This window comes from Trachurus trachurus (genome assembly GCF_905171665.1).
Source record: "Trachurus trachurus genome assembly, chromosome: 18".
Classification (NCBI taxonomy): Eukaryota; Metazoa; Chordata; class Actinopteri; order Carangiformes; family Carangidae; genus Trachurus; species Trachurus trachurus.
In genome coordinates, this window is record NC_139909.1 from 7,026,718 (window position 1) to 7,051,269 (window position 24,552).

A 24,552-nucleotide genomic window follows, 5' to 3' on the forward strand; every position below is an offset into this window, starting at 1 on the left:
GTCTGATATCAATGATAATATTCATACCAGGTGTAAATGCAATACAGTCAAATTGTTTCCAGATAGAAACACAGAGAGACGATCTGATCCACCCTGACAGGAAGTAAATGGACGGGCCAATGGACGAGCATTTGGGACTGGCTTTGTGTTGGACATTTACAGCATTATTGTTGACAGCATCGCTTTTATTTGACAAAGACGCCATTCTGTGATTGGTGCAGGTGGATTTCAACCAAAAAAACATGAGATATTTCCATGTGTTTGTGTGTGACTGTGGGTTTTCTCACATCATCCTCCTCTTCATCCACATCCAGAATGCCAGAGTCTTGTTCTGACAGCGGACTGCCACCCGGTCCGTTGCTGCCCACTCCTGTTGCCGCCGCCGCCGCCGCCGCCATCTCCTTTCTGCCACGCCGGCCAATCAGCGCCCTCGGCTGTGCAGAGACGGAGCTGTCCAATGAGCGCTGTAGCTGGGCCTGAAGAACAACACACAGAAACAACAAGTCATATAAGTTTTGTTGGGGGGAACGGGGATTCATTCTCCCTCTCTATCCACCACTTTATTTTCCCATGATCCATTGCATCACACCACAACGGAAGTCGGTTTTCAACCCCGTAGTAGCATTGTAGCGAGCGGCTAACTGGTAGCGCTAGCGACCGGTGTAGGCACCAAATGTGGGGGCTCCGGGCTGCCAAAACCGCCCTGACTAATCTGATGTTTGTCAAGTCTATAAAACGAATTACCGAACAAACACCACCACTTCTGTCTGCAACTAGTTATGGCTATCGTAGCCGTTAGCTTCGCTGCTGCTGACAGCTAACAGCAGCAGCAAACTAACATCAGGACGTCAGCTGTTAAAACCCTCCCGTAGTCGGACACGACATGAAACTACTCCAGTTAGCTCAGTCATGTTGTAACTAAGATATACGCTGGAAAAAAAAACGGTTAGCCCAGCTAACGTTAATCTAAAATGTAATGAATGGAGTGTCATGGCGACACCCAGCGCAGCGTCGTTCTCCGGAAAGTGGTGGATAGACCGAATCGCCTTGTTGTTTACATTCTACTTCCGGGTAGAAAACCAGCACGTAATTTGAATGAGATCAATAGTAACGAATGAGAGTTTAGCTATAGCCTATATTAGGGATGGGCATTTCGACTAATTTACTAATCGTGTAACCGAAGCTGGTACTAATCGGGTAATCGAGTACTGTAATAAAAAATAAAATGACGTCATGTCTGACGGACAGAGCGCAGCCGGTGCATAAATGCGCTCTGTCCGTCAGACAGTCCGCATTACTGACACACAGCGTCGTCACACACAATGTCAGGTGGATAATAAGAGTAGAGACTGGAGTTTAAGATGCACATACGAGGCAGATGTGCATCTTTATGCCGGGGAATAAATGCGCTGCATGCGCTCTGAGCGCTGAGTGCAGCGCTGAGTGCAGCGCATTTATGCAGCGGCTGCCACGGAGGAGAAAACTTTTTTTTTCTTTTCTTTTTTAAATCATTAGCGGTGCTTATTTATTAGTCCACACTACACATGTTGGTGCCTTCGGTCCTCTCTGCCTCGCATCGTTTCAGGAAATAACAGGGAAGGTTTCAGAGTGTTTGTAAAGTGAAAGTATATTTTCTACCAGACTTGAGACCTGTCGTCTCCCTCCCGACGGCGTACGTCGCCGAGGGAGGGAGGGAGAATTATTGTAAAAGGTTTGAAAGTCCGAGGCTCGATCCAAAAACGCTTTTACACAGCAGAAAATCACGTTGCTTGATCCGAAACTGTTTAACACTACAAAAAGCCGAACCAGGGCATGATAATGTAGTCTGATCCGACACTAGATTGCGCTCTGACGTGCCGTTTTTTTTAATCCTCGGGTACCCGAGTAATAAATTCATAACCGAGTAGCAGATTGCTACTCGAGTACTCGAGTACCCGGGTAACCGTGCACATCCCTAGCCTATATCATATTTTTCACGCCCTATCACCGTTTAGACAAATCTGAAATGATTGAAGAAACATTACTATTTCTGTGTGTGTGTGTTTTGTGTTGCTATGTGTTGTATTTATTCAGTTTGGAGGAATCACGGTGTCTAGAAAGCATCTGTGGCTCAGCTGACAGGGACAGCTAACGGTAGCTAAGCTAACGGCAGCAGCTAAGCTAACAGCAGGACGTCAGCTGTTAAAACCCTCCTGTTGTGGGACACGACATGAAACTACTCCAGTTAGCTCAGTCATGTTGTAACTAAGATATCCGCTGGAGAAAATATTTTTTCATGGAGCGTTTATTGAGTCACTGAGTTATTAAAGTTAAACAGGTAGCTAGCTAACCGTTAGCCCAGCTAATCTATGATAACCATGACTAATTACAAAAACGTGCACACAGAAATAGTAATGTTTGTCCAATCATTGGTTTTATAGACTTTACAAACATCAGATTAGTCTAAACGGCGATATAGTAACATGAAAAATTATATATATATATATAGCGAAACTCTCGTCCGTCACTATTGTTTGAATGCTGGTTTTCTACCCGGAAGTAGTTGTAAACAACAAGGCGATTCGTCCTATAGTCGGCTCTATTTTCCCTCTACAGTCATTTCCTACATTTCCCAGAACACTTTTCAAAAAGCCACAGATGAAGAGGAACTTCTTCTATTCTACTCCACAATAAAAAAAATACAGCAGGAAAACAAAAGGAGACACAAACACACTCATAAGTGTCAATCCTCACAGGACAGCGAGCAAAGATTCCTCACGTCTGTCCCGTGAGCTCGGTGATTACATGCGGTGCAATGAGGTCAGTGGCTGAGACCTTTTGAGGAAGACACTGCCACTCCTGGTCCCATGAAAATACCCTTGGAAACGCTCTATAAAAGTGATTTACCAAAGCGCCTAAGAATACACCAGGGGGAAAAAAGTGCAAGACAGGAAGGGAAGAACAGGAAGGATGAAGAGTCAATGAAACCACAAACAAAGCCCATAATATCAGTGTGAGGACTTGAAAGAGGAGACGGGGACGTCCCACATGTTTGATCTTTATTCCTGCTTTCCAAAACCTTCACTCAAGCTTACCTGCAGTAAGAAAAACTGGAGATAAAAAATGCTTCATTGCATCAAATCAAATGTGTAATAATCTGATTGATATAAAGAGGCTGATATTAAGGCACCGCCAGGTATTTGTATTTGTTTATTTGCACCATAATAAAAGACAATTACAAAAAACAGAAATGAAACAAGAATAGTAAGTGCGGGAGAGGTTAAAAAACCCTATATGGGCTTATAAAAAGCACCTCCCCAAGAAATATACATACATTCAGAAGATAAATCAGCAACAACAATAGGAGAAAGCAACAACAAATTACAACAAAAATGAAAGCAATACAAATGCCATTTTATAGCACACACTCAAAGAAGTCAGAAATTTAAAAAAATGGGTATGTATAGTGAGTGTATGAGCATGTAAAGAGATAATGATCCAATGACAAATATACTGGAAAAGAAACTATTAGGAACCTTGATTTAACAGGTACAGTAAGCTTTCAGTCTTAACTTAAAAGTATTGAGGGATGAAGATAATTTAACTTGAACATGGAGATGAGAATTTCAAAGTATGGAGCCTCTGTAAGTATTGATCCTATCAGTGGAGTTTCCCAGAATAACCGGGCGAGGTAAAGACAAAAGGGAAATGGGAAGACTTTCCACACGAGACAATGCAATGTGCTATGTCACGTCTGATTGCGAACTGCGTCCTGTCTACTGTACGTCGCTATCTGGGGAGTATCATGGGAAATGATGTATGTTTCTCCCTCTGAGGTAGCGTCGCATCAGGAATACTAAAAATAAAAAATAATCACAGCAGGAAGTTTTGGTTAGAAATGAATGGAGGCTTGTATCCACAACAAAATGACAACACGGTCACGTTCTGTCTGTTGCATAGATACCTGAAGTAGTTTGATTGTTTTTTAGCCGTTAAATGTCCGTGTTTTGTTTCAACATAGCTGCTTTTTGGATACGGTTGATATGTTTCTTGGATGTATTCAAACTGCCGATGACTCTTCGAACTCGCCGCCATCACAACACAGATTTCTGTGGGAAAAATACTTCTTGTTATGGCGGGGGAAACCCTTTCTCAGTTCATCTTTCCATCCACGCCCAAATCCGCCCAAAACAGAAATCTGTGAACTGCTTCTGTTTCCTTTAGCTCGCCGGCGCCGGCACGTAGCCCACCTCTTAGCGCTTAAATCTGTCGATGAGGACGTCAATAAATACGTCAAAGGCTTCGAGCGCCTCGATTTCACTCGTTAATGAGAAAAACTGGTGTTCTTAAAGAGGGTGGATATGCACAAACCCGGAAGAACACAATATCAGTGATGCCGGAGGAACACAATGCCATCTTTGATCTAATGCCCACACACACACATAGACGACTAATGAGTCATATAGGACAATAAGCACAAACAAAATCAGTGGAAAGTCTCATTCCTCCGCGTAGAAGGTGAGGACTGGAGGGAAGTGAGCAGAGGGGGATGCCCGCTCTTTTGAGGAAAGCCGAGTAGGTAACAAACAAATCTCTAAAAATATTCTCACCGTTAAGTTTTCAGCTCTGCAAAACAGCGAGAAGAAGAGACGAAGTCTTGAGGCCACGGTCCACGAGAAAAGAGAAGCTTCACACAAAGAAAACGAGAAGAGCCTCGTTTATTCGGCGGCGAAAGACATTCCTCTCTCGTTTTCTTTCTCTTCGCACAAAAAATTAACATAAACGGACGTCAAGATCAAGAGACGACGCAGAAGTGTCTTCCCTTACAGTGAACGCCGCGCCGTCGGGCGTCACGCGCACGTCAGCGCTGACGTCAAATACGTCCACTTTATCGGCGGAATGCTGAATGCTGCTCTTCACCGTCTCTTCAACAAGTGTACATGTGTGTGTCCAGTGTGCACACGTTCTCAGCCGTCAACACACAATACCGAGTTCTGTTGCAAAGAAAAAAACCTTTTTAAACCCGGGGTCCATTGTCGTGTCATTCCTTCAGTTTCCCCCCCACCCGCGGCACTCCAAGCTCAAGTGCGGGAATGTGCGTCATCCTCTGAAGAAAACGTGGGAAAATAAAGAGGTGGAGGGGGAACAAGGTTTTTTTTGACTGAATACAGAAACAAGGCGACTCAAAAACTCCCCAAAAAACAGGTGGTAAATATTATTTTCTGTTCATGTGGACATCTGTCATCTGTAATGACAAAAATTTAGCAGCAGCAATGTGGTGATGTGGTGGTGCTGAAGAAGAAGGAGAAGAAGAGTCCAAGGAATGTCCTTTATGCTTTGTTGCTCTGCTCCATTTACTCCTCTGATTGATTTAAGTTCATTATTGTTTTATTGTTTATTGGTTAAGAAGCAGGAAGTGATGGAGAAAACATTTTGACTATAAAACATCATGAGTGACAAATATGCAATGCAATGTATGCAAGATATGATTTTAGGGGTGTGGTTATGAGGGTTTAAAGGAAGTTAAAGGGACAACAAGGAGTTTTGGAAAAGCAAAGTGTTTTCACACTACATTTATGAGCCTCTGCACCGTGAAATTCTTTGACCGGCGCAAGGTCGGCTCGACCAGTAACCAACCAATAACGATAGAGACAAAACAATATATTTATGGAAAATGGGCCCATTAACAAGTGGTAACGTAGATTCATCCACATTAACGTGAGACTTTTTTTATAACCAAATAGAAACTCCCCGTTGTCCCTTTAACTGAGGAATAACAGAGAAGAAAGAAGAAGAAAAAAGGGAAAATTAAAAAGTAGACGTAGAAAAATACCTTTCTACTGCATCTAGTTTGGCACCTGCAGCTCATACAACCCCACTTCAAGAAAACTGAACTATCCCTTTAAAGATGGTCAATTTCAAGTGAACTGAATGAGAATGAAGTCATGTATTTTCTCAGGAGCATATGGATGATTGTATTGTTCTTCTACTGTATGATTATGTCTTTTATATTGGGATTGCTGAGTTTACCGATATATACCAATAAAGAAACCTTGACCTTGAGAAAACAATAAATGATAACAATAAAATATAATAACAGTTAATATGTGGCAACAGCAGCCATGTTCATATTGGTTATGTTGCATCCAAGCACGTACAGCTTCTGAGAGAGGATTCCTACGTCACATCCACCCAGTGAAGACGACACAGCAGGTGTCACCAGGTTCTCACACTGTGTTTCACATGTTGTAATAAAACAACAATAAAACCATGAGGAAAAAAGAGAGTCGCAGCAGAGAGGAAAATAAAAAAACGTTCCCCGTGAGGAGGCGACAACAAACCATGTGAAGATGAGGACCAAAACCAGAGACTCGGAGCCGCACTACGATCAATCTGGGACAAAACGACCCTAATTATTGTCAGAGCGCTGTGACATTACACTGTGGTGGCACCACAAAGCGGCCCTGACTTAAATATGTGCCGTGTGGCTTCGCCCGGGAACTTGAAGGCGATTTGTTCTCCTCTCTCCCAGCGTTTTGCGGCCTCGGCTCGGAAAATGACAAAGATTGCGAGTGAAGGAGCAAAGTCGCTGCGACGTGTTTGTCGACAAGTGGTTTGCGCAGGCTGTTTACTGTGGGAAGGTCACAACTGCTGGGAAACACACTGTGACTACAACACTGTGACTCAGGTCTTTACTGACACTAAGTACTCTCCTAATTGTTTCCCAAAACAACCAGCCACTAATTAAAGAGCAAAGACGATAAAAAGACGATAAAATAAAAAAAAGGCGCCTAAAGGCAACAACATCTGAACAAAGTGTCTGACAACAAGTGACAAAACATTCAACAGGAATTTATATGATCAACAAGTTCTCACAAGTTCAACTCGATGGTTCCTAGAAGATGATCTGAACCAGACGTCATCCACAACTCTGAGCACTTCTGAAATCTCTACTGAAACACTAAAAAAAGGCTAAAATACACTCTCCTGAAAGACAACAAGTTCTGGTTTACATTTAATGTGGTTTAATAAGATCTACTGTAACAAGTGCTAATATCTGATAAGTCAAACTTCAAAGGTTCTAACAAGATCGAACCAGTTTTCACAAGGTCTAACAAGTTCAGCTCGATCTGTTGGATCCTAGAAGGTGGTACGAACAAAATTTCTTCCATATTTCTGCGATTTTCATGTGCACTTGTGAAAACACACACTTCTGATTGTGACAGCAGGTAAGTAAAGCCAAAAAACTCAGGTAATATGTAATAAGATTTAATAAGTCTAATAAAATCTGACCAATCAAACGTCAAAGGTTCTAACAAGTTCAACTCGATCTGTTGGATCCTAGAAGATGATCTGAACCAGACCTTCTCCATATTTCTGCGATTTTAAAGATAACTTCCAAAATCCCTTCTGAAACACTACAAAGGACGGTGTAAGTAATACTTAATAAGATTTAATACGTTTTAATGAAATCTGACAGGTTCTATTAAAGGTGTACAGAAAAGAAAATTGAATTTGAGCCCACTCTGGGTCATAAAATTAGTGTAATAACTCATCTTTCAGACGTTGTAGGCCAAACTTTGTGCAAAATTCTATTTTTGAGTAAATCCGGGATGAAAGTGTGTATTTTTTTTTCCGCATTGGATAATGCAGGCGCACGGATTATACGTCAGCCTGTACACGATTCACCAGCCACTGATATTGGATCCGTAATCCGTCAATCAAACGTCTGAGACAGACACACACACGGAGCTCGGGCTCGCCCCAAGCTTTGAATATCCCGCCCGCTCGATAACGACCAATTAAATTAGTTTTCCTTACTCGGGTAAACTCGTGTTGCAGCTCGTGACAATTCGGCCCAACAAACAGGACAAACGGTCATTTCTGTACACCTTTAAGATCTAACAAGTTCAGCTCGATCTATTGGACCCTAGAAGATGATCTGAACCAGACTTTATTCATATTTCTGCAATTTTATTGTCTACTGAAATACTAAAAAACATATGACATAAGACATCGATTCCCGACCGTCACTGGTAACAAGTATTAGGACCGTTGTAGTGAGCTAGCTCGGTGCTAACTTCGGCTAGCGGTAGCGGTTAGCATCCGCTGCTAACACCGTCTTCCCATCGCAACACAACGACATAACAACATAACACGGAGGCTCCCGGTGTTGGCGAATGGTCGGCCATCGGCCCACAGCTCCAGCGCTTCTTTCAGACTGTATTTCCTTTCCTTTGTGGTCCTGACCGCTGCTGCTGTCTGGGGCAGGAGGCTACACAGCTTAGCCCGAGAGGAGGGGCTGAGTTTCAATGTTTTGTTTACAAACTGCAACGAACAAAACTCCAGACCCTACCTTTAAGAAGATTTAATACGATGTAATGAAATCTGACAAGTTCTAAAGGTTTAAACCAAACCTAACACATTCTAGCAAAACCTTAGCGGTTCTAACAAGTTCTATCTTTTCTTATTTTGGACTTTGGATCAAGTGGCTGAACGATATTCATGATGACAGATGTTGCGACGACGATGAAGTGTGTTTGGTTGATTTTTTTGTCGGGGCTCGTACCAAACACGGCTTTTCTTTTCTCTTCTGTCTGGAGAACGACTCACAGGTCGGGGAGGGGGGGGGGGGGTAACTCTGAGTGACAGCGCTTCAGTCTGCTTCACTACAAACTTAGTTTCAGTGAGAAGCGGCACCACGGGGGATCGGAGCGCCTGGCCTCAGCAGCCGTCCTACGGGGAGCTACGTGTCGGCCAGTCGGAGCTGTGGTGATGCCGGTGAAGACAGATCTCTGTGTGCGACGCTCAAGAGAAAGTCTGGATGTGAAACCTCAGTCCGCTTCGAGTTCTGGCACCAAACGTAGAAAATCTGTCAACTCCTGAAAGTTACTGTTGAACTCCGGCTCAGAGTTTTAATCCTTCACCGAGCAGATGTTTCGGGATATCACTTCACTTTTTTTTTTTTTTTTTACATATTTTGTCTTGTTATGCAGTTGATTTGTGTGATGATATTCAACTACGGTGGCCCAGAGGGTTAAACAAACTGCTGCTTTAAGACAACACGCACTAAGACAAATCATCATGATGGAGGAGAAAGGGGGAGAAAGAGTGAAGGAAAGAAGGAGTGGAGGAGAGAAGGAGAGGAGGGGAAGAGGAGAGGAGAGGAGAGGAGAGGAGAGGAGAGGAGAGGAGAGGAGAGGAGAGGAGAGGAGAGGAGAGGAGAGGAGAAAAGGAGAGAAGGTGCGGAGGAGAGGAGGACAGAAGGAGAGATGGTGTGGAGGAGAGGAGGAGTGAAGAAAGAAGGAGAAAAGGAATGAAGGATAAAAGGAGAGAAAGAGTGAAGGAAAGAAGGAGTGGAGGATAGAAGGAAAGGAGTGGAGGAGAAAATGAGAGAAGGAAAGGAGGAGTGGAGGAGAGAAGGAGAGAAGGAGTGAAGGAGTGGAGGAGAGAACGAAAGAAGGAGAAAAGGAGAGAAAGAGTGAAGGAAAGAAGGAGTGGAGGAGAAAAGGAGAGAACTAAAGGAGTGAAGGAGAAAAGGAGAAAGTGTGAAGGAAAGAAGGAGTGGAGGAGAAAAGGAGAGAAGGAAAGGAGGAGTGGAGGAGAGGAGTGAAGGAGAAAAGGAGAGATAGAGTGAAGGAAAGAAGGAGTGAAGGAAAGAAGGAGTGGAGGAGAAAAGGAGAGAAGGAAATGAGGAGTGGAGGAGAGAAGGAGTGAAGGAGTGGAGGAGAAAAGGAGAGGAGTAAAGGAGAGAGGGAAAGAAGGAGTGGAGGAGAAAAAGAGGGGAGTGAAGAAAGAGTGGAGGAGAAAAGGAGACAAAGAGTGAAGGAAAGAAGGAGTGGAGGAGAAAAGGAAAGGAGGAGTGGAGGAGAGAAGGAGTGAAGGAGTGGAGGAGGAGAGGAGTGAGGGAAAGAAGGAGAAAGGGAGAGAAAGAGTGAAGGGAAGAAGGAGATGAGGAGAGAATGAAAGAAAGCGAATAGGAAAGAAGGAGTGAAGGAAAGAAGGAAAGGAGTGGAGGAGAAAAGGAGTGAAGGAAAGGAGGAGTGGAAGAGAGAATGAAAGAAAGCAAATAGGAAAGAAGGAGAGAAGGAAAGGAGTGGAGGATAGAAGTTTGCGACGTCCTTCTCTATAGATCACTTTGTGGCAGCCGACCCCCGGCCAGAAGCGATGGTGTCCGATGGCGGTGAACTGTGGAGCATTATTCGGCAGGCTACACACACACACACACTCACACACACACACAGTGACTGACACACACACACACAGTGACTGACACAGACCTGTAACAGTCTATTCTGGGTGTTTTTTTTCCCCGTGATGGTTCAATACCCCGACGCAGCGACGCAGCGAGCGCCGTCCGCCACCCGAGCCGCTCGCGCACGCACGTGTGTGTTCAGTAACTAGATACAGGTCATCAATCTTCCTCCACTTCACAGGCCGGGCAGTCTGCTTCCCATTAGTGTGTGTGTGTGTGTGTGTGTGTGTGTGTGTGTAAAACTACTGAATACACAGCAGAAGCCCTGAACTCATCCTTCGCTGCTGCTGAGCGTTAATAAAAGAAACAGGGAAAGAAAAGAGAAAAAAAAGGAGGAAGATGGAAAGATGATGATGAGATGGAAACAGTGGAGAGACGGAGACAGACGGACATCTTGAGAGAACGAGGGAAATGACAAACGACAGGACAGAAGGCGATTCTTCTTCTTCTTCTTCTTTTATCCTTCCACTGCTTCTTCTCCACTCCACTCGTCCATGTTTCCATCCATCCATCCATCCTTCCTTTTTTTCTTATTCTGGTCCAGAACAGTTTCCACCCGGAGTCTAGACCAGTGATTCTCAACTTTTTCTTGAAATTTTACCACTTTTTTTCTGGAATTGTTAAACTTTTTTTCTTTTTTGAGAATTATTTTTTATTATGTAGAAATTTTACCACTTTTTCTAGATTTTCTTAAAACTTTTTTTTTTGAGAAATTTTACCACTTTTTTTCTAGATTTTTTTAAAAACTTTTTTTCTTCCTAGAAATGTTTGAATGTTTTTGGAGAAATTTTACCACTTTTTTTCTAGAATTGTTAAACTTTTTTTTTTTGGGAAGAATTCTTTTTTATTATATAGAAATTTTACCACTTTTTCTAGAATTTTTTTTTTAACTTTTTTTTTTTTTGAGAAATTGTACCGCTTTTTTTCTAGAAATCTTTTAACTTTTTTTTTTTTTTTTTTTTTTTTATAATTTCACCACTTCTTCCTAGAAATGTTTGAACGTTTTTGGAAAAATTGTACCACTTTTTTCCAGAAATTTCTCTATAATATTTCCAAAACTTCCCGCCATTGGCCCTAATTTGAATGTACAAATTCAAACAAATATTTGTGTATTTCTGGTGTTTTTGCTTGTGCAGGTCACAACTTGTCCACCAGAGCGTTGTGGAGTTGTTGGATTGTGTATTTGATGAGTTTGATGAGGGAAACCAAGAAATCCCATAATGAGCCTCCGTAGCGTAGCTCTGAGCAGCTCACGGCTCTGCTCCGCCGTTCTAAAAACAGCTTGCACCGACAATTAAAGGTAACGAACCTACTGCTATGACTATAGGGATTATGGCAATGGGCCAATTTGCCAAAATAATTGAACTATCCCTTTAACACAGCTGACAAGGTGATGTTGCCCTGACAACAGCAGCCGCCAATCAGCACCGTCCAATCAGGAAAGACAGACTCTGATTAGCCAAAGAGACAGAAAGACGAACTGAGCTGCAGTGAATTCTGGGTAAATTGAGACTTTCTTCAAAATAAAAGCCCGAACGATGACGTCACAGTTCAACCTCTTTCCCTCCTCCTCCACCTGCTCCTTCATCATCATCATCACCTCTTCTTCCTCTTCTTTGCTTCTTCTCTTTCCACAGTGTTTTCTCTTCATCCTCATCTTCTCCTCCCTCTCCTCCTCTTTTTCACCTCCTACTCCACCCCTCATGATCTCTATCGTTTCTTCCTCCTTCCCTTTCCCCGTCTCACTCTCGATCCCTCCTTCGTCCTTCACTCATTCCTTTTCTCTTCCCCTCTTCATCTTTCATTTCTTCCTTTCTTCTTTTCCATCCTCTCTTCTTGCCTCTCCTTTACCTTCTTCATCCATCTTCCTGCCTCTCTCCTCTTCCTCCGCCTCCTCTTTCTCTTCCTCCTCTTCAGTGGGCATGTGGTAGCAGACAATAGCTCCATTGTAAGCCCTCTGCTCTCTCTTTCCTCCATCTCCTCCCGTTCCCTCCATCCCCCTCTCCTCCTCCTCCTCCTTTTTCCCCCCAGATCTATTTATTTTCACATCCTTGGTGGAGGAGCTGGTACAGAGAGTCGGAGCTAATTTGGACCAGACAAACCATCTGAGAGAAAGAGGGGAAAGAAAGAGTGAAGGATCGACAAAGGAGAGGAGAACTTCTTCTAATTTCTCCGTCCACACACACACACACACACACACACACACACACACACACACACACACACACACACACACACACACACACACACACACACACACACACACACACACACACACACACACACACACACACACACACAGAGTTGCGCGAGGTTTTTTCCGAGCCAAACATTTGATACAACAACATAATCCCGGTATCGGTGTCAGGGCTGCTGGACCGCTGGGGTTTCCATAATCTCCCTGGTAATTAGTGGTTAGAGGAGTTAGCGGTTAGCTTCTCCAGCGACTGCAAGTGGATTTTCTACACCAGTGATTCTCAAATTGCGGCACCGAAGACGAAGAAAAAGAGGAGGAGGAGGAGGAGGAGGAAGAAGACCCCCCACCTGAGGAGGGAGGAGAGGGTCACCGAGGGGTTTCCAACAAACAGCTGTGGAGACGAGGAGGAGGTCAGGGCAGCTAGAGTTGATGATCGAACCAAGAGAAGAACAAGGAATTATGGCGATAACTAATTATTAGTCTTTTTAAGGGGAGATACTACAGGTGAATAGGGTAAAAAAATTTAAATAACAGATATCACCATGAAACTTCCCAAGTTTATCACTCACATTAAGAGAAATATTTTTTGTATTACAAGTTTTGTCAAATTTTATGTTTAAATATGTAAATGAGGCAATATCTGATGAAATATGCGCTAATTTGCATACAAAATTCTTGTTTTATGTTGTTGACATAATTAGAGTCAGAAGTTTTTACAGAGAAGGATTCTGGATATCTCTTTTTATCACTCTGTAAATGAGAAAATACTGTCACCAGCCCTAAATAAATCTAATTTTGCCTTGTTTTTAGTAATAAAATGTTGTATAAATCAGGCTGTGAATGATATATCAACAATCCCCTCTGTAAAAACCTTCAGAATATAGACAGGAATAAAACTGGAAGGTTTGGTGTCTGTAAGTGCTGCTGAAGTGGAGATTTCTAGCTCAGAGTCTGAGTCTGAAAAACTCATTTTTAGAAAACGGCCTTTAAAGACTTGTGCTGTAAAACTCCTTAGATTGTTATTGTACATCGTACTTTTTTGATTGGTTGCGGTTAAGGAGGAAATTACAATTTTTGGAGCCTCCATCATTACAATAATACTTGACATGCCATGGGTCAGACAACAGGCAGCGTCTCGCCTTAAAATGTGATTAAAAACACCACATACAATCCTAAACAACTGTCCTCTATACTTTCACTTTCTCAAATATAAATCGAGATCAGACAAAATGCAGCATATAAAAATATCTGAGCTGGTGCATCTTGATTGACGGTGGCCAGAAATTTGTGATGTCAAAACAAAAAAGGGTTGGGAACCAGTGGATTATGGGATATCGAACATCCTGTAGAGGCTGAACACTGTAGGTCAAAGCTCTTTAAAGTTCATCAAACCATGAGGAGCGACCAGATGTTTCCAGATGCTCTGCTGACACCTAGTGGAGCAGACGACACACTGGTCTCTGTGTGTTCATGATGTTCAAACAGACTCTAGATCAGCCAGGTCCAAACTCTTTTATATGTCAAGTATTTGTCTAATGCTGCTATATAGTATCTATCTGTTGATTCTTTAACTTGTGTTTTTCCATCTTCTTCTCCTTCTCCTCTTTCTCCTTCCTTTTCTTTTTCTTCTTATCCTCTTTCTCCTTCCTTTTCTTCTTATCCTCGTCCTCCTTCTTTCTATCTATCTATCTATCTATCTATCTATCTATCTATCTATCTATCTATCTATCTATCTATCTCTCTATCTATCTCTCTATCTCTTTCTTTCTATCTACCCCTCTCTCTCTCTATCTCTTTCTGTCTATCCACCCCCCTCTCTCTGTCTCTTTCTTTCTTTCTTTCTTTCTTTCTATCTACCCCATCTTTCTTTCTTTCTACCCCTCTCTCCCTCTCTATCTCTTTCTGTCTACCCATCCACCTCTCTCTGTCTCTTTCTTTTTTCTTTCTTTCTGTCTTTCTATGTACCCCATCTTTCTTTCTTTCTACCGCTCTCTCTCTCTCTATCTCTTTCTGTCTATCCATCCCCCTCTCTCTGTCTCTTTCTTTCTTTCTTTCTTTCTTTCTTTCTTTCTTTCTTTCTTTCTTTCTTTCTTTCTTTCTTTCTTTCTTTCTATCTACCCCATCTTTCTACCCCTCTCTCTCTCTTTATCTCTTTCTGTCTATCCACCCCCCTCTCTCTGTATCTTTCTTTCTGTCTTTCTACCCCTCTTTCTCTATCTATCCATCCCCCTCTATCTATCTATCTATCTATCTATCTACCTACCTACCTATCCATCCATCCATCTACCTAGGAACATATTACTGATGTTGCGCCGTGTGCATGGAAACGTCACGTGTTGTACTATAAAACCGTCTCACTCATTTGTGAAGCCATTCATCCATTCATTCATTCATTCATTCATTCATTCCTTCATGTGTCCAGGTCACATGATTAAACAGAAAGTTCTGTTTTCATCATCGCTTCAGTTTGATGATGAGCTCAATAAATCCACCGTCGCCGTTTCCTAAACTCTTTAAACTTGTGGTTTTCATGTGTCGCCCTGGAAACACTTCCTGTTCCTGTTCCTGCCTCGTCGGTTGTTTATTTGTATTTGTGTCTCGCATTGTCAGCGTGTCGTCAAAAACAAGCCCTCGGGGGGGGGGGGTCGCCGTAACAACCACAAACATAGGAAGCTGTGATCGGTCTTCAGAGCTCATCTGTCTGTCGTCACTCACTCTCCTTCCTCCTCACTCCTCCTCCTCCTCCTCCTCTTCCTCCTGCTTCATCCTCCTGAAATTCCCATGGAACAACATTCCCCAAATAATGGAGGCACACAAATAAACAAGAGGCCTCGCTCCCAACACACACACACACACACACACACACACACACACACACACACACACACACACACACATAACTTCCTTGGCCTTGGAAAAAAGACAAAAAACAATGAGGTAAGTGCTGAAAAGCCGAGTCTCTGCATGTGTGTGTGTGTGTGTGTGTGTTCATGTGTTCGCTGACAAGCCACGGCGACTCCTGCAGCGCCGACATGCTTGTTTACTGGCAGCACAACCACAGAGCAACACACACACACACACACACACACACACACACACACACACACACACACACGGAGGCTGCTTCTGATTAACAGACACAGAGACACGACGACGGAGAACAAAAAAACTATTGTGGTACGAGGCCTCTGATATCAACACACACACACACACACACGGAGAGGTGAGGTAACGTACAGGAGGAATGTGTCAAACTACTATAGGTCACGTTGCCGCGGTTACCAGGTGCATCTTTTAACCAGACCAGCAGCGAAGTAAAGCAGCTGTAAATCTAAATGTTTTTATGTTTTTACCAACTCACAGATTCATTTAAAGGAGCGACACGTTAATGCAGCGACTTTGGAAAGTAAAGTAAAGTAGAGCCACTTCCTCCTCCTCCTCCTCGTGGTCGTATCCCTACGCCACCATTATAGACTACTTCCTGGTTTGAAATTTGACTCAGTCACCTTGACCTTTGACCTTTAGTCTTTCAGTTTCCCCCCTTAAGTTGAGATGAAGAAGTTCCTTCAAGGCGACATCACATCTATGAGACCAAAAACCTGTTTTTGTGACGATCTTCATCTTTGACCCTCGAGATCTAATGAGCTCATCCTCCTGGTGAAGGTTGGAGCCAGATGTGAGGAAGAAAAAGTAAAAGTAGTAGAATAAAGTAGAAGTAGAGGAAGAAAAAAGTAGTAGTAGAAGATGACGAAGAAGTAGAAGAAGTAGTAGAAGAATAAGAAGCAGAAGAAGTAGAAGTAGAGGAAGTAGTAGAAGAAAGAGAAGATGAAGTAGAAGTAAAAAAAAGTAAAAGAAGACAAAGTAGTAAGAGAAGGAGTAGAAGACTAAGAAGTAGAAGAAAAAGAAGTAGAAGTAAGAGAAGAAAAGAAGTAGAGAAGTAGGGATGTCACAATTACTTGTTTTCACAATTAATCGCGGTATTAAACGCCACAATTAATTAATCGTAAAGATTCTTAAATATATATATAATAAAAAAGATTATTTTGGAAACACAGAGGCAGATGTGGCACAAAAGTTAAGGTAAATGTAAGAAATACTGGTCCATTTACCTAACGTAACATGGTAGAAATTTAAATGTTAGCGTCTCATTTGTGATAAAAAAAACAAACTATTAAAATAAACTTAAACATTTGGTATAGATGACAATGATTTGAATATTTAAAACACTTCCCCTAGAGGATTAATAATTGGTTACATATGAATAGTAGATACTTAAAATATTTAGTGTAAAGATTTGTAATATAATTGTATTTTGACTGTGTTTCATATTACACATTCATATGTTGCGAAATTAATAGGCTAATGCGTAATAATCGTGATAATCGTAACACCGTGATTATTTCTCTGACAATAATCGTACAAAGAAAATCTATAATCGTGACATCCCTATAGAGAAGTAAAAGAAGTAGTAGTAGAAGTAAAAGATTTTTTGATTTTTACAACCACACGTCATTCACAACTCACAGGACAGTGTCAGCTGTTCATTTCACCCAACCACAGACTCATCTATTTATAAAAACCACACCATAAACACTCATTCATACATACATACACACAAACCACCCCAAATCAATCAATAGATAGATAAATAGATACTCCGTCAGTCGTTCAAAACACTGGTAAAAGAAAGTTCATTATTTAAAACAGCACACAGGATGTTGTTGTTGTGGCACCAAATGTCTGAGAAGCTTCCCAGGTTTCTCCAGTCTGATCCTACAGCGGACGTTGCAGCCTCTACACCTGCCTGGCCTTGCATCTTGCTTCTCCTCGACATGTAGACGGCCATCTTTGCTTCCCCCCACAATAATATTCAGCAGCTGCCACATTGCTGCCTTATTCTCTTTTCTGTTTCCGGCCCCATAAATAAAGTTTGTGGTTGTAAAAAGTTTGATTAAAAAGACTAAAAACACTTGTCAATAGAGTAAAAAACGCAGAGTTAGTGTGTGTGTGTTAGTGTGTGTGTTAGTGTGTGTGTACCTGCTTGATGGCCGTCTCTCCGATCTTGTCCGAGTGCTTGCGGATGCTCTCCAGGAAGTCTCGGAGCTGCGTCATGGCCGTGTCTCTGATCTGCAGCCGCAGCCGCGGGATGTTGTCGGCCATGATGGAGCAGAACCGGTACTGACCGGCTCGGGGGAGACACGTCTGCTCCAGCTGCTCCAGGGTCCGCAGGGCCGGGTAGTACCTACACACACACACACACACACGTTAACCAGCGGGAACAAACGCTTTTTAAAGGGATAGTTCAACATTTTGTCAAATTGGCCCATTGCCATAATCCCTATAGTCGTAGCAGTAGGTTTGTTACCTTTAATTGTCGGTGCAAGCTATTTTTAGAACGGCGGAGCAGAACTGTGAGCTGCTCAGAGCTACGCTACGGAGGCTCATGGGATTTCTTGGTTTCCCTCATCAAACTCATCAAATACACAATCCAACAACTCCACAACGCTCTGGTGGACAAGTTGTGACCTGCACATTCACCACGCTATGAGATAATAACACAACGTTACCAGACAGAGTTGTTTTAGAGGGAAATTCATGCAAAACCACTGATGCACGTTGCCTTCAGGGACAGTTTTTCATCAAGCAGTCTCTGTATTTCCCTCTAAAACAACTCTGTCTGGTAACGTTCTGTTATTATCTCATAGCGTGGTGAATGTGCAGGTCACAACTTGTCCACCAGAGCGTTGTGGAGTTGTTGGATTGTGTATTTGTACTAAAATAGCTTGCACCAACAATTAAAGGTAACGAACCCACTGCTATGACTATAGGGATTATGGCAATGGGCCAATTGACAAAAATGTTGAACTATCCCTTTAAACCAATAAAACATGGTTCTGTGCGAGTGATGCAAATAGACACACACAGAGGGATAAACACATCACAAACACAACACACACACAGAAATAAACACACTCTGATAGTCTGGAAACACAACAAGCCTCCAACACTTCACTGCAGCTCTAACACACACACACACACACACACACTAACACACACACACTCTGCGCTGGCCGACCTCTGGTTGATCTGTGTGAGCGGCGGCCGCAGGACAGAAAGAAGCAGAAAAACACACAAACAAACGACAAATTTATGAGCAGCCAGACTCCTGTCTGCAGGTCGGAGCGAGGCCACAGAGAGAGAGAGAGAGAGAGAGAGATGAGTGTGTGTGTGTTTCTATTCTCAGAGCTGCGGCTCCATCTAGTGGCTGAAAGTCAAACTGAACCAGTTTTATAAAAGACCAGAATAATCTGGGCCCAGTTGTTCAGAAGGTTTAAAAACTTTCCTCTTGTGTTGTCGTTTCTTATCCAGTTTGTGTTTCATCTCTTGGTGACATGTTTCACAATCACATTTATTTGCTGTAAGTATGTGCAGCAATGTGACAGTTGAGGAGTGAGGACCAAATTATCAGCCTCCCTATGAAAATGTTACTTTTTTGTAAATATTCCCAAGTCAAGTGCTGTTAAACAGTTTCTCAAACATCATAGTTGTATTTGGATACTTGCAGTAATTTACTTTGCACACAGAAATGAAATTATTTCACAAAAACCAAAAACTACCAGGACATTTTCAGCTGACGGACATTAGTTTTTACGCCAAACACTGATCCATCCCCTGTCCCATTCATGCTTTGGAGAAGTGTTCTTTTCGACAATGGTACCTTATTTTGTAAATTTAATCAGTTTGTTTCTGTGTTTATTCCTCTCTCTCATTCTCTCTCCCAGAAATCTGATTTAAAGATGTATAATAATAATAAATTTGACCCTGGTACAGTAGTTTTATGTTTTTGTGAAATAATTCAATTTCTGTGAGCAAAGTAGATGAATGCAGGATTAAAACCAGGATTGGATCAGGTGATCTAATCCGATCTCAGGATACGTTTTTAGTTTTGAAACAACCCATTTTCAAGATAATGATCCAATCAATTATCAAAAATATCTGATCAGATTACTTCTGAACAACTGGGCCCTGATGAGTCAGAGTCACCGTCTGCTCAGGTAAGAACTGGTTTCACTTTTCTTTAATCATAAAAGTTTAAAAAAAAATCTAAACTCTGGGAAGTGATTGACTCCTAAACCAAAGGCCTGAAATAAAGGAGGAGGGAGGACAAAGTGAAAAAGATAAAGACATGACAGACATCCACATCACTGAACAACAACAACATCCTCAAAGCCAAACATCAACCAGACCTCACAGAGTCCTGCGATCCAGATCTGGGTTCTTACAGAAACCACTTCTGTTCTATGTTGAAATGTGGTTCATGAAACAAACTTCATTAACAGTTTTATCTGCAGAGTATTACTGTACATCTATAGCCTGAAGAAGTTTAAACATAGGATAAAGTCTGATGAATGGGTGACGTACCTTTTGGCCCTCATCTGCTCCTGTAGTCTGCTGTACATCTCCAACACTGGAGGAAAAAAACAGAGACACAGTGTCAGGATGGAGAGAGAAAAAAAAAACATTAACTTTATTTCAGTCAACCCTTTCTCCCCTTTAACAAAACCAATTGGTGTTGTATTTCACATTGTTGGAAAGCCTGATTAGTCGCCTTTACAACGAGGTACATTCGTGGAATGAGCAACACAGCTAAACGAGGCAAAATCCCCAAAACAGAACTTCTCGTCAATGAAGATAATCTCAATGCAGATTCTGGAATCAGTGGTGATCCCGTATCTCCAGGATCTCCTACCTCCATCCTCCAGGATGACGGTTACAGAGTGGAGAGTCCAGACCTCAACCCAACTGGACACTTGTGGGATCGGCTGTAGAAGCTAGAGGGACCAACACAACCAGGCTGGTTGACCTCCAACAACTCCTGGTTGAGGAATGGGATGCCGTCCCACAGCAAAACCAGCAAGAGGAGGATGGTGGACGTTAGTTTTTGACCTCTCTTGCACTGACCTCTTGCCATTTTGAAGAGAATTTGTATTTTTTTAGGTGTCTGTCCTTAGGTTTGTTTACTTTGTATCTTTACTGTTGTCCTTTTGTGCTGGGACCTGAGTACAAATTACGTTCTGTCATGTGCAACATGAAGCTGAATGACAATAAACGAAACCTTGAAACTCTGAAGGAGCCAAGCTTCCACATGCTACTGAGATCCCCGACAGTGTCAAATAAATAAAGTGCAAAATGGCCAATGTGTTTGTTTTTTACTGTGGGAGAGTGCAACCATCCAATCCACCAAGTAACTCAGAACAAGGCCCAATTCCAATCCGCCCCCTAAAGACTCAGGCCCTGAACCTTCACTGACTAAAGTGACGTCAGCTCTAAGTGACAGAGTGTGAGAGTCTGTGAGGGTCCAGATGCTGTAAACATGAATGGAACAGCACTTACCCACTCTCACGACACGTTACCTTGACAACAACATGTTGTTGACTCCGGTCTTGGACCGATAATTTACCGTACTTTCAACACGCACAAGGTGTGTGAGGGAGGCAGACTCAAAACAAAATGTTCCTGGATCAGATCTGATCAAATCATCATCAATAATCACAAACTGCACGTTAACACTGACAGTAAACTTCTTTTTTTTTTTTTTTCTTTCTTTTTTTGGTTGTTGCTCCTGTCCATTAACAATAAAGAGAGCGGCAGAGCTCTCTGACTACGTGTGTTAATTTACTTCTTTTTTTTTTTTTTTTTTAACACTTGCGTTCCGACGGCATCTCATGTGTTTGACTTCACAACGCTATGAACTGTGGGTAATTCCCCTACCCAAAGTCAGCATCGGTGCTGACTTACGGAAAGGGGGCAGTAAGGGCTCATTCACTGACTCACTGACTTGATGATCTGACAACGGAACAGCCCTCACACACTCACAGACTTCCCGTGAACGCACCTCTAAGTCAGTGAGTCCGTGAGGGGTCGGATTGGAATTGGGACCAAGAGTGAACACCAACAGGAGAATATTGATTCTGGCACATAATTTGGGGTGCTCCCCACATGTTTAGCTGTGTTGCTCATTCCACGAATCCAGACAATTTGTACCTCGTTGTAAAGGCGACTAATCAGGCTTTCCAACGATATAAAATACAACGCCAATTGGTTTTATTTAAGGGGAGAAATGATTGACTGAAATAATGTTTCCAAACTTTTTGAGGCGTTTAAGATTGTGTTGTTGGCATTGTTACCTGGGAGACAGTGGCTCAGTTTGTCGATGGTGCTGGCGATGTTCCTCTGTTGGACTCGACACTGACTCAGCTCCTCCATGGAGCCGATGAGCTGGAGACGGGAGATAAAGGAGGAGGAGGAGGAGGAGAAGAAAGGAGGTGAAGAAGGAGGAGAAGAAGCAGCTGGACGGTGCTGATGATCTGTGGAAATGTGACTCACCTCTTTGCCGTCGTCCTGAAGACGCTTGTTGGTCTCAGTCACCTGACTCTGAGCCGGAAAAACAAGCAGCCAATGAGGAACAAGATCTAACATCTTCTGACCTTTCTCCATCCATCCATCTGTCCATCCGTCCATCCATCCATCCGTCCATCCATCAATCCATCCATCCGTCCATCAATCCGTCCATCCATCAATCCGTCCATCCATCCATCCATCAATCAATCCCTCAATCAATCAATCCATCAATCCATCCATACATCAATCCTCCATCAATCTGTCCAACCATCCATCCATCCATCCATCCATCCATCCATCCATCCATCCATCCATCAATCCATCCATCCATTCCATCCATCCATCCATCCATCCTCCACCCCTCCTCACCTTCAGTTTCTGTGCCTCCCCTCGGACCTTGAGCAGCTCGGTGATGGAGTCCACGAAGCCCTGGAAGTGGTGGTTGCACATCTTCTCGATCTCGCGGTCATGGTTCCTGATCCGGACGTCCAGCTTCTCCATGAACAGCCCATGTTCCTGCCCATCGTACACCGACCTGACGAGGAGGAGGAGGAGGAGGAGGAGGAGGAGGAGGAGGAGGAGGAGGAGGAGGAGGAGGAGGAGGAGGAGGAGGAGGAGGAGTTATTTGTGTTATTTGGTTTTAGTCGACACTTCCAGATGTCTTTGGTCTACTACAGATGTTCACTAACAGAAGGTCTGGAGCTCCCTGGATCTTCTCAAGTCAGAAGAAGATACAAAAACCAACACATTTCATCTCAAAGCTGAAGCTTCACAAAGTTTCTTGAGGATAATTCCTCCAGACGATGACCACAGGAAGTCAACAGCCACTTCTGAGATGTTGACTTTGGTCCAAATCTTTGTGTTAGTTGGATTTAGTCGACACTTCCACATGTCTTTGGTCTACTACAGATGTTCACTAGCAGAAGGTCTGGAGCTACCTGGATCTTCTCAGGTCAGAAGATACAAAAACTCTGAAGCTTCACAAAAGCCGCGTTTCCACTACACGGTACCGGCTCAACTCAACTCGATTCGGCTCTGGTACCAGGTACTATTCTAGAGAGCGTTTCCATTACAGGATACTAGTATTTATTTATTGAAATGTGGTGATATCTGATGACCCACGGCCGCTGATGACGACTCTCTGACCACTCTCTCTCTGGCCAATCAGCGGTCCGCAATGTTTACACGTCACATTTTAGTACCGCTTCACCCGTTTTGGAACCGCGGCTGAGCAGGTACTAAAAAAATACTGTAGTACTGGGTACCAGGTTCCAGGTACTTTTACATAATGGAAACACAAAAAGGCCGAGTCGAGTCGAGTGTAGTGGAAACGCAGCTAAAGTTTCTTGAGGATAATTCCTCCAGTCGACTTCTGTTTGGTTCACAGAACCAGGTTCCAGAGGTTCTAGTTAACAGGAACAGCAGTAATGACCAGGTGCAGGGACCATGTTAGTCCATCAGGGGGCGTCATTGCATCACTCAGTGACCTGCTCCATATACAGTACATCTACATCTACAGCTGCTGCTCCATCAGCTCAGTTCCCAGTTCAGTGGTTTGATTAAGACCAAATCAAGCAGAGCTACAGTCTACAAGTCTTCACACCGTTACATCGTCGTTCACACATTGTTTTCTGCTCAGCGTCCAACAGGTAAGTCCTTTAACCGATTAGTCAGTGGAGAGGAAATCCTATTACTCAATTAATACTGTCCTGATCGTCACTGAAGGAAAACTGACTGCAGCTGCAACAGACTGAAGCTCCTCATCTTCATTCAGGTTTAATATCAGTTGTTTTATCCCACTCAACCTTTGATTGTTTTTAACAGACAGTCAGACTCTCAACAAATTCACACAGTAAACTGCAGCTCCAGACGTATAAATCACCACTTACAACACTTTCTCCAACAAAACCTGCCATGTTTGTTTCTTCATCATCTTTAAACCTACCTCAGCCTCTGTTTCATGTTGATATGAGCAGAGTTTTCTGTTTTATGATGTGCATTGTGCAATGACTGTGTGTGTATTAGGGAAAATCTAACATTGCGACAGACGCGCTGGTTTTCGGTCGGGTCAGGCCTCCTTTTTTTTTTTGGGGGGGGGGGGGGGGGGGGGGGGGGGTTCAGGATGAGAAATAATCCTGGTGAGTCGGACCACATTGGGTCCTCATTTCAACACCCACGCTGTTTTCAAAGTTGAGAACTAAAAGAAGAAACATGGAGCTGGTTTGGAGATGCTTAAACAAAAGTTAACAAAAAAAACAAAAGAGGGAAAACAATGCACATCCTGCAATGTGACTATTGCACATGCGGACATTGCGATGACGATGCTCAAACGATGCACCCTGCAGCCCTAGTTTGCACCAAATTTGAAGGGATCCATAGATATCAGTGTTTCCCATTAATTAACTTGTCTGTGGCGCATTATCATGTTTTTCTAACAGCTTTTTACCTCCTCTCATCTCTGTCAGTAAGCCCAGCTGCTCTCGTGAGTTGGAGCGCGCACACACACAAACACGGGTGCATGGACAGGTCGCGCTGTAATGTAACGTTTGTAATAAACGCTAAATGTGTTAAATCGCGCACATGTGTTCAAATTACACCGCAATCGTAATGTTCGGTGCATATTTACTTGGAACACTACAAGACTGAACCTACTATACTATTAACAATATATTACACATATCCTGCCAGTGTAAGTTATGTAGCTACTGGACAATTTGAA

The 24,552-nt window shown here is 42.9% G+C and overlaps 1 protein-coding gene across 1 annotated transcript in view; it reads right to left on the reverse strand.

The window, feature by feature from the left end:
• Positions 1–24,552, reverse strand: part of exoc6b (exocyst complex component 6B) — a 126,452-nt gene that overhangs the window by 91,565 nt on the left and 10,335 nt on the right. Inside the window, exons 2-7 of the mRNA XM_083993347.1 lie at positions 22,203–22,368; positions 21,819–21,866; positions 21,620–21,710; positions 19,854–19,899; positions 17,469–17,673; positions 288–476 (exon numbers count right to left, since the gene is read on the reverse strand). Of these exons, the coding sequence (XP_083849473.1) occupies positions 288–476; positions 17,469–17,673; positions 19,854–19,899; positions 21,620–21,710; positions 21,819–21,866; positions 22,203–22,368 (745 nt within the window). The remainder of the gene's footprint in view (positions 1–287; positions 477–17,468; positions 17,674–19,853; positions 19,900–21,619; positions 21,711–21,818; positions 21,867–22,202; positions 22,369–24,552) is intronic.